General features: G+C 52.9%; 1 protein-coding gene across 1 annotated transcript in view; it reads right to left on the minus strand.

Moving 5' to 3' along the window:
* Positions 1–1,710: 1,710 nt before the first annotated feature.
* The window catches only part of LOC132958665 (transmembrane protein 184C-like), a 13,353-nt gene continuing 5,063 nt past the window's right edge, over positions 1,711–10,000 (minus strand). Inside the window, exons 5-12 of the mRNA XM_061031636.1 lie at positions 5,235–5,440; positions 4,622–4,696; positions 4,206–4,299; positions 3,167–3,279; positions 2,987–3,086; positions 2,824–2,901; positions 2,575–2,668; positions 1,711–2,435 (exon numbers count right to left, since the gene is read on the minus strand). Of these exons, the coding sequence (XP_060887619.1) occupies positions 2,152–2,435; positions 2,575–2,668; positions 2,824–2,901; positions 2,987–3,086; positions 3,167–3,279; positions 4,206–4,299; positions 4,622–4,696; positions 5,235–5,440 (1,044 nt within the window). The 3' untranslated portion in view covers positions 1,711–2,151. The remainder of the gene's footprint in view (positions 2,436–2,574; positions 2,669–2,823; positions 2,902–2,986; positions 3,087–3,166; positions 3,280–4,205; positions 4,300–4,621; positions 4,697–5,234; positions 5,441–10,000) is intronic.

Consider the following 10,000-nt stretch of genomic DNA (forward strand, 5'->3'; position numbering starts at 1 on the left):
CTTGAGATCTTTCATTACCAACAGAAAAATCCACAACACTCTTTACTCAGCAGCCTCTACCATCAGGGTGTGAATGGGTCAGAAGACTAGAAAAGAAATATACAAACTCTCAAGTCCAGTTTTTTATTTTTATTTTAAATGTCATGATTTGGTATTATTTAGGTTTGTATTTTCAGTGTTTCTTGATGTTCTAGTGTGTTTTGTTCATTCTTGAGTTCTGTGTGTCTTCAGTGTTTCATGTATTTTATTTTGTAGTTGTCCTCAGTGTTTCTTGTGTCCATTCCTTCCTCTGTGTTTCCCTCCATTGTGATTGCCCTCATTGTCTTCACCTGTGTCATTAGTCTCACCTGTGTCTGATTACCCCATGTCTGTTTAGTCTCTGTGTTTCTTCCCCTCTGTGTCAGTTCATTGTATGTTGTTTCTATGTCGTTCGTTGGTATGTCTGTTTTTTTGCTTGTGCTCCTCTGTGGCTCCCTGTTTTTGATCCCTGTGTTTTTTGTTGTACTTTCTGAAGTGAGTTTTTGTTTGCCTTTTTGTTCAAATAAATAGTTAGTTAATTCTGCACTTGGGTCCACACTCCCTTGTTTTTCAACCGTTCGTGACATTAAAGCTCCATTAAAGCTCCATTAAAGCTCCATTAAAGCTCCATTAAAGCTCCATTAACCCTCTCCCTGTTCACTTTTTTATTATTCAAGATGTTTCTTTTCTTTGTGGTTTTTCAGTTGAACTGGCCCCAACTGTCATTTCCTCTTCCTCGTTCTGTTAATATTGCAGAACTTTTCTTAATGTAAAGTTAAGATCGTCTGGTCTGGGTCGGGCTCGTCTTCCTGACTGGTTTGTTTTTCTCTCTGGTTCTCTGACCCTCACAGAGTTCATATTGATCACTTTATATGTTGTTTAGAAAGAGACATTTTAAATAAAGAAGATTAAACTGCCTCATGAGTCCCTTTCTCTCTCTCCAGCACTAGTTTACTCTTCAACGATTGTATTCTCTATCAGTATGAAGAAATGACCTTTGATTAAGAACGCTTTGTTGGGATTTTGAGCAAATACTTTTTGATTACGCTGAATTCTGTGGCTCAGGATTTAGCATCCTGGGCTCGAGGTGAAAAACACAACCCTCATCGAGATTAATCAGAATTCAATACCAGTCACAGTCAAAAACACATCTGCTAATTTTACGTCATCTTAAAGGTCCAATCAGTGAGCTGTGTAGAGAGTGAGATGATAAAGGTATCTTACTATCTGATCATTAAGGAAACATGTTGAAGTGCTGGCTTCTCTGACAACAATGCAGCAGTCAGTATGTCCTCCTTCTAACTTTAGATTCTGCTCCTGAATGCTCTGGATTTGTTTGGACCAGAGAAGGTAGGCGCTTTTAAGACGACCCCCCACACGGCTGTTTTGGACGCCCCTCGGTTTGTCAGATATGAGAGCAGTTATCAGGTCAACAGGTGTTGCAGCGATGGAAGCGGTCAAGAGAAGTGGTTCAGATAGAAGTGATTGTACCCGACCTAAAAAGCCTCTGCATGTTTCTAATAAGCTCCACGAGCAGAAACGTGGGGTCAGAGGTACATACTGCTCCTTTAATAGTTTAACAAACTCTAAGCCTGAAACGAGTCGTCCCGTTGTTCATTTCATCACAGTCGTCTTCCTGCTTTTGAAGAATGATCCTAGAAATTGAATCAGGTTTCCATAGCAACAACACAGTTACTGGTGACTAAGACTGGGTATATTTATTTATTACAATAAATATTAAGATTGGGACCAAGCACACATGAGCTCTGTGGCATTAAGGTGAAACCAACAAGCTGTTTCTGCTCCTGAAAACATCGAACATTATTTCATTTCAACAGCCAGAGAAAACATGTATCAAAACAAATGACATCATCAGACTTCAAAACACAGATTTCAAACATTTAAACCTGTGCAACACTTTTCAAAATGTCTTCCTCAACAAGCATGGCTTTGACATCAGAGTGAAAACACGTCCTCTTGATGAGTCCTGATTAAATCCATCCATAAATAACTTCTTATTCACAAATAGGAGACGGGCGTTCACGTTGATACATTTTATTCTGACTTTTAATCTGTGAGTGTTTTTGTCTGTATCCATAAAGCACATAAAGAGAAAGTTAAAGCTCCTCCTGATTATGTGTTTCCAGGGTTGTCAGCGCCCTTGGGTGGCGAGGCGTCGCTGTCGTCCTCCCACGACGAGGAGGTGAACCCTGCGGGGGCGGAGATGGAGTGCGGCGCGGAGGTGTGGCCGAGGCCTTGGTACCGCCCGCTCGAGGAAGGGGAGGAGGGCATCGATGTGGCGGCCGCGGCGATGGCGTCCTGAGAGGTCGCTGTGAGGAGGCCGGTGTGCTCCGTGTGTTCGGGTCGAGCCGCGGCACCAAAGTACATCTTGTTGGGACGACCCAGGAAGGTACGACCTGAGGGGCGGGGGCATAGATATTTACCTCAGCCTTTGATTCTTTCTGGGCCAAATGTTTGGGCAAATTTCTTTTAATTATTTTGATGTTTAAAGAACAAATATGTATGTATGTAAATCACTCTGACAGAAACACTCACCAGCATGGCGGACCTGCTCTGTGACATCAGCTCTGATGTCAGAGAAATCCCACATGGCCAGGAAGCTGTCGAAACACGACCCCTCTTCTGCTTCCTGGAGGGGAAATGGTGGACAAAAAAAGAAACGGGGGGGGGGGGGCAATGTGAAGATAAAGGTTAGATTAAGTGGTCTGGTGTGGTAGTGTAAACGCTCATGTGTCCTGGGCAGCGGTAAGGACCGCCCACTCAACAGGGAGAACACTGCGTTACCTGTACGTATGGTTTGTAGGTGAAGGTGTAGTGGTGAGCGATGGCAGCCAGGAACATCTCTATGCAGATGATGAAGTCCTGTTTTCATGAAAGAAAAAAAAGTTTCCAAATGTATCAATAAAAAAGCAAAAGTTTAATGATTTTGAAGGAACGATGAGCGCACCTGCAGTCCAGTAGCCACGGCCTCCACACTGTCCCAGTCCCAGGTGTGTTTATCGGAGATGACGCCCACTTTCACCAGGAACGCTATCAAGACGGCCTGCCTGGAGAGAGAGAGAGGGAGATAAGTGTTTCCGCTAGCTGGTTCTTTAAAAAACAAAAAAAAAGTATCTTCCATCCTTACCAGAAGGAGACGAACACCACCAGTTTGACGCAGAGGAACTTTCCCACAGGCCTGATGGGAGTCAGCTCTTCTTTGAGGGCTCGGTACAGCAGCACCAGGCAGTACATGGCAAACTGGAGAGAGGCATCACCAAGAGACGTAAACACACCGAGTCGTGTCTTTAAACTCTGTCTACATTTTAACAGCTAATCATGATCTGAAAATTCCCCTTTAATGCAAAAGAAACATTTCGGTTTACAAAAGTACACAGAGCGGATTCTAACTTCTTCTTTGGCTGTTGGGAACAAAATGTTCAACTTGACGGGTTAAAGTCTTTATATGTGATGTTTCACACTGAAATATATAAATCAAGTATCTCCTCTGAAAATAACTCTGTGAGTCATGACTGTCTACAATGGGTGTAACACCTGAGTCCCACTGTCTGTGATGTTTTCAGAGTTTTCAGAGTCCTATCTTCAGTTTGTTTACATCGCCCGGACGGCCGGCTGACTCCTCCCCTTGTGTATAAAAGTTGTTTAATTGAGGGACTAGAGAAAAGAAGAATAACATACTGTACTCACTGCTTAACTGTGTTTCTAGATCACGCTCATTTCAGGTAAATTTACATGCAGTGTGAAGATACCAGCATAATAAAGATCGCTAGCATTAGCATGCTAAAACAACAATGCACCGCAAGTGGTTTTGGTTTCATGCTGGTGCTCAAGGGCGACATCTGCTGGATCAAAAAAATCACATATAAAGCCTTTAATGGTAGATCAAGAAGTAGTTCCTCGAATGTCCACTTGAGGCTGACTCCAAATGTGAGTCAATCCCCATCGAGCCCCATTTTCAAAATGTCCTGATTTACAACAGAAATAAACTTCCTTTACAGCCTGGTATAAGAATCTGTTTTGGTCTCTAAAGCTAATTTCTCTCCTCATGGCAACTGTGAAGGGGTTCATTTTGAATCATGTCACCAGTTTACATTATACTAACTGGATGTCCAAGGCTCCAGGACTCCAGGCTGTGTGTGTCTGTGTGTGTGTGTGTGTGTGTTCACCAGTTGTGAGATGTTATTGATGATGACGAGGTAGGACCAGGCGTTTCTGAAGCTGAAGTTGGCTTCATCGTAAACCCCGCAGAGCTGACAGATCCTGCACACAGAGAAGACGAGTACAGTATTAAACACCGTCACCACGGCAACAAAGACTGTATACAAAGATGGACGGCATGCCAAAAGCGTTTAGAGCTCCCCCTGTTGACCGACATGGTAAAGAGCAGCTTTGGAGTGACTCTAAAGCAGGATCCTCGGATGGAGACAAATCTCCCGCTCTTAATTATTATGGCCGCCAGTCGCTGGACCGTACCCACTTGGGGGGTCTTTGACATTTTATCTGTAATCTATTATATCTGGACTCCACCAGTCAGTGTTATTTAAAGTGAAGGCTATCACCATGGTTACAGTAAGAAACTTACAGTGCTATCACCGTGGTAACCGGTCTGACCACAGTGTACTGGAGGACTCCCAGCTTACACCTGAACAGCAGCACCCTGAGGAGGGAGGAGAGGAGGGGAGAGGAGGGGAGAGAGAGGAGGGGAGAGGAGAGGAGAGGAGGGGAGAGGAGAGAGAGGAGGGGAGAGAGAGGAGGGGAGAGGAGAGAGAGGAGAGGAGAGGGGAAGAGGAGAGAGGAGGGAGGAGAGAGGAGAGAGGAGAGGAGAGGAGAGAGAGGAGGGGAGAGAGAGGAGGGGAGAGGAGAGAGAGGAGAGGAGAGGAGAGAGGAGAGAGGAGAGAGGAGGGAGGAGAGAGGAGAGGAGAGGAGAGGAGAGGAGAGGAGAGAGAGGAGGGGAGAGGAGAGAGAGGAGAGGAGAGGGGAAGAGGAGAGAGGAAGGAGGAGAGAGGAGAGAGAGGAGAGGGGAGGAGGGGAGAGGAGAGAGAGGAGAGGAGAGGAGGGGAGAGGAGAGAGAGGAGAGGAGAGGGGAAGAGGAGAGAGGAAGGAGGAGAGAGGAGAGAGAGGAGAGAGAAGAGGGAGGAGAAGTTAAACATCCATCTTCATCTTTTAGTGACCCTGTATCCGCCCCCTCCTCTTACTCTCCCATGGGCCACGGCGGGCAGCAGCAGAGGGGGGGCAGGTGGGGCTGCTGCTGCTGGACCTCCAGCATCAGAACCAAACTGGGATACTGGTTACTGAGGAAGTTGAGCAGGAAGATCAGGAAGTTGTAGATGACATAGGCCTCGTAGCACTCTCTGCACGTGTCCACGTAGATCGCCAAGCTGGGATAGCGCAGAGCCAACCACTGAGAGAGGAGAGAGGAGACAGGAGACAGGAGACAGGAGACAGGAGAGAGGAGAGAGGAGAGAGGAGGGAGGAGGGAGGAGACAGGAGGGAGGAGGGAGGAGAGAGGAGGGAGGAGAGAGGAGGGAGGAGACAGGAGACAGGAGACAGGAGACAGGAGAGAGGAGGGAGGAGGGAGGAGACAGGAGACAGGAGACAGGAGAGAGGAGAGAGGAGGGAGGAGACAGGAGAGAGGAGAGGAGGGAGGAGAGAGGAGGGAGGAGAGAGGAGAGAGGAGACAGGAGAGAGGAGAGAGGAGGGAGGAGACAGGAGAGAGGAGGGAGGAGACAGGAGAGAGGAGAGAGGAGAGAGGAGGGAGGAGGGAGGAGAGAGGAGAGAGGAGAGAGGAGAGAGGAGGGAGGAGGGAGGAGGGAGGAGACAGGAGAGAGGAGAGAGGAGAGAGGAGGGAGGAGACAGGAGAGAGGAGACAGGAGAGAGGAGGGAGGAGACAGGAGAGAGGAGGGAGGAGACAGGAGAGAGGAGAGGAGGAGGGAGGAGAGAGGAGAGAGGAGAGAGGAGAGAGGAGACAGGAGAGAGGAGGGAGGAGGGAGGAGAGGAGGGAGGAGAGGAGGGAGGAGAGAGGAGAGAGGAGACAGGAGACAGGAGAGAGGAGAGAGGAGAGAGGAGAGAGGAGGGAGGAGAGAGGAGGGAGGAGAGAGGAGACAGGAGGGAGGAGGGAGGAGAGAGGAGAGAGGAGAGAGGAGGGAGGAGAGAGGAGAGGAGGGAGGAGAGGAGAGAGGAGAGAGGAGAGAGGAGGGAGGAGGGAGGAGGGAGGAGACAGGAGAGAGGAGAGGAGAGAGGAGAGAGGAGAGAGGAGGGAGGAGAGAGGAGAGAGGAGGGAGGAGAGAGGAGAGGAGGGAGGAGAGATGAGGGAGGAGAGAGGAGAGAGGAGAGAGGAGGGAGGAGGGAGGAGACAGGAGAGAGGAGAGGAGGGAGGAGAGAGGAGGGAGGAGAGAGGAGAGAGGAGAGAGGAGGGAGGAGGGAGGAGGGAGGAGAGAGGAGAGGAGGGAGGAGAGGAGGGAGGAGAGAGGAGAGAGGAGAGAGGAGGGAGGAGAGAGGAGAGAGGAGAGAGGAGAGAGGAGGGAGGAGAGAGGAGGGTTGGAGAGAGGAGAGAGGAGAGAGGAGGGAGGAGGGTTGGAGAGAGGAGAGAGGACGGAGGAGGGTTGGAGAGAGGAGAGAGGAGGGAGGAGAGGAGGAGAGAGGAGGGAGGAGGGTTGGAGAGAGGAGAGAGGAGGGAGGAGGGTTGGAGAGAGGAGAGAGGACGGAGGAGGGTTGGAGAGAGGAGAGAGGAGGGAGGAGAGGAGGAGAGAGGAGGGAGGAGGGTTGGAGAGAGGAGAGAGGAGGGAGGAGGGAGGAGGGTTGGAGAGAGGAGAGAGGAGGGAGGAGGGAGGAGGGTTGGGGAGAGGAGAGAGGAGGGAGGAGGGAGGAGGGTTGGAGAGAGGAGAGAGGAGAGAGGAGGGTTGGAGAGAGGAGAGAGGAGGGAGGAGGGAGGAGGGTTGGAGAGAGGAGAGAGGAGGGAGGAGGGAGGAGGGTTGGAGAGAGGAGAGAGGAGGGAGGAGGGAGGAGGGTTGGAGAGAGGAGAGAGGAGAGAGGAGGGTTGGAGAGAGGAGAGAGGAGAGAGGAGGGTTGGAGAGAGGAGAGAGGAGAGAGGAGAGAGGAGGGTTGGAGAGAGGAGAGAGGAGGGAGGAGGGTTGGAGAGAGGAGGGAGGAGACAGGAGAGAGGAGAGGAGGAGGGAGGAGAGAGGAGAGAGGAGAGAGGAGACAGGAGGGAGGAGGGAGGAGAGGAGGGAGGAGAGAGGAGGGAGGAGAGAGGAGAGAGGAGACAGGAGACAGGAGAGAGGAGAGAGGAGAGAGGAGAGAGGAGGGAGGAGAGAGGAGGGAGGAGAGAGGAGACAGGAGGGAGGAGGGAGGAGAGAGGAGAGAGGAGAGAGGAGGGAGGAGAGAGGAGAGGAGGGAGGAGAGAGGAGAGAGGAGAGAGGAGAGGAGGGAGGAGAGAGGAGAGGAGGGAGGAGAGGAGAGAGGAGAGAGGAGAGAGGAGAGAGGAGGGAGGAGGGAGGAGACAGGAGAGAGGAGAGGAGGGAGGAGAGAGGAGAGAGGAGGGAGGAGAGAGGAGAGAGGAGGGAGGAGAGAGGAGAGGAGGGAGGAGAGATGAGGGAGGAGAGAGGAGAGAGGAGAGAGGAGGGAGGAGGGAGGAGACAGGAGAGAGGAGAGGAGGGAGGAGAGAGGAGGGAGGAGAGAGGAGACAGGAGGGAGGAGGGAGGAGAGAGGAGAGAGGAGAGAGGAGGGAGGAGAGAGGAGAGGAGGGAGGAGAGGAGAGAGGAGAGAGGAGGGAGGAGGGAGGAGGGAGGAGACAGGAGAGAGGAGAGAGGAGAGGAGAGAGGAGAGAGGAGAGAGGAGGGAGGAGAGAGGAGAGAGGAGGGAGGAGAGAGGAGAGGAGGGAGGAGAGATGAGGGAGGAGAGAGGAGAGAGGAGAGAGGAGGGAGGAGGGAGGAGACAGGAGAGAGGAGAGGAGGGAGGAGAGAGGAGGGAGGAGAGAGGAGAGAGGAGAGAGGAGGGAGGAGGGAGGAGGGAGGAGAGAGGAGAGGAGGGAGGAGAGGAGGGAGGAGAGAGGAGAGAGGAGAGAGGAGGGAGGAGAGAGGAGAGAGGAGAGAGGAGAGAGGAGGGAGGAGAGAGGAGGGTTGGAGAGAGGAGAGAGGAGAGAGGAGGGAGGAGGGTTGGAGAGAGGAGAGAGGACGGAGGAGGGTTGGAGAGAGGAGAGAGGAGGGAGGAGAGGAGGAGAGAGGAGGGAGGAGGGTTGGAGAGAGGAGAGAGGAGGGAGGAGGGTTGGAGAGAGGAGAGAGGACGGAGGAGGGTTGGAGAGAGGAGAGAGGAGGGAGGAGAGGAGGAGAGAGGAGGGAGGAGGGTTGGAGAGAGGAGAGAGGAGGGAGGAGGGAGGAGGGTTGGAGAGAGGAGAGAGGAGGGAGGAGGGAGGAGGGTTGGAGAGAGGAGAGAGGAGGGAGGAGGGAGGAGGGTTGGAGAGAGGAGAGAGGAGAGAGGAGGGTTGGAGAGAGGAGAGAGGAGGGAGGAGGGAGGAGGGTTGGAGAGAGGAGAGAGGAGGGAGGAGGGAGGAGGGTTGGAGAGAGGAGAGAGGAGGGAGGAGGGAGGAGGGTTGGAGAGAGGAGAGAGGAGAGAGGAGGGTTGGAGAGAGGAGAGAGGAGAGAGGAGGGTTGGAGAGAGGAGAGAGGAGAGAGGAGGGTTGGAGAGAGGAGAGAGGAGGGAGGAGGGTTGGAGAGAGGAGGGAGGAGACAGGAGAGAGGAGAGGAGGAGGGAGGAGAGAGGAGAGAGGAGACAGGAGGGAGGAGGGAGGAGAGGAGGGAGGAGAGAGGAGGGAGGAGAGAGGAGAGAGGAGACAGGAGACAGGAGAGAGGAGAGAGGAGAGAGGAGAGAGGAGGGAGGAGAGAGGAGGGAGGAGAGAGGAGACAGGAGGGAGGAGGGAGGAGAGAGGAGAGAGGAGAGAGGAGGGAGGAGAGAGGAGAGGAGGGAGGAGAGAGGAGAGAGGAGAGAGGAGAGGAGGGAGGAGAGAGGAGAGGAGGGAGGAGAGGAGAGAGGAGAGAGGAGAGAGGAGAGAGGAGGGAGGAGGGAGGAGACAGGAGAGAGGAGAGGAGGGAGGAGAGAGGAGAGAGGAGGGAGGAGAGAGGAGAGAGGAGGGAGGAGAGAGGAGAGGAGGGAGGAGAGATGAGGGAGGAGAGAGGAGAGAGGAGAGAGGAGGGAGGAGGGAGGAGACAGGAGAGAGGAGAGGAGGGAGGAGAGAGGAGGGAGGAGAGAGGAGAGAGGAGAGAGGAGAGAGGAGGGAGGAGGGAGGAGAGAGGAGAGGAGGGAGGAGAGGAGGGAGGAGAGAGGAGAGAGGAGAGAGGAGGGAGGAGAGAGGAGAGAGGAGAGAGGAGAGAGGAGGGAGGAGAGAGGAGGGTTGGAGAGAGGAGAGAGGAGAGAGGAGGGAGGAGGGTTGGAGAGAGGAGAGAGGACGGAGGAGGGTTGGAGAGAGGAGAGAGGAGGGAGGAGAGGAGGAGAGAGGAGGGAGGAGAGGAGGAGAGAGGAGGGAGGAGGGTTGGAGAGAGGAGAGAGGAGGGAGGAGGGAGGAGGGTTGGAGAGAGGAGAGAGGAGGGAGGAGGGAGGAGGGTTGGAGAGAGGAGAGAGGAGAGAGGAGGGTTGGAGAGAGGAGAGAGGAGGGAGGAGGGTTGGAGAGAGGAGAGAGGAGGGAGGAGGGAGGAGGGTTGGAGAGAGGAGAGAGGAGAGAGGAGGGTTGGAGAGAGGAGAGAGGAGGGAGGAGGGTTGGAGAGAGGAGAGAGGAGGGAGGAGGGAGGAGAGGAGGAGAGAGGAGGGAGGAGGGTTGGAGAGAGGAGAGAGGAGGGAGGAGGGAGGAGGGTTGGAGAGAGGAGAGAGGAGGGTTGGAGAGAGGAGACAGGAGGGTTGGAGAGAGGAGAGAGGAGGGAGGGGTTTTAATGTTTAGACACAAGAAGAAAAAACGTTTACATTCAGACTTTGT

This window comes from Labrus mixtus, chromosome 23, assembly GCF_963584025.1.
Source record: "Labrus mixtus chromosome 23, fLabMix1.1, whole genome shotgun sequence".
Taxonomy (NCBI): Eukaryota; Metazoa; Chordata; class Actinopteri; order Labriformes; family Labridae; genus Labrus; species Labrus mixtus.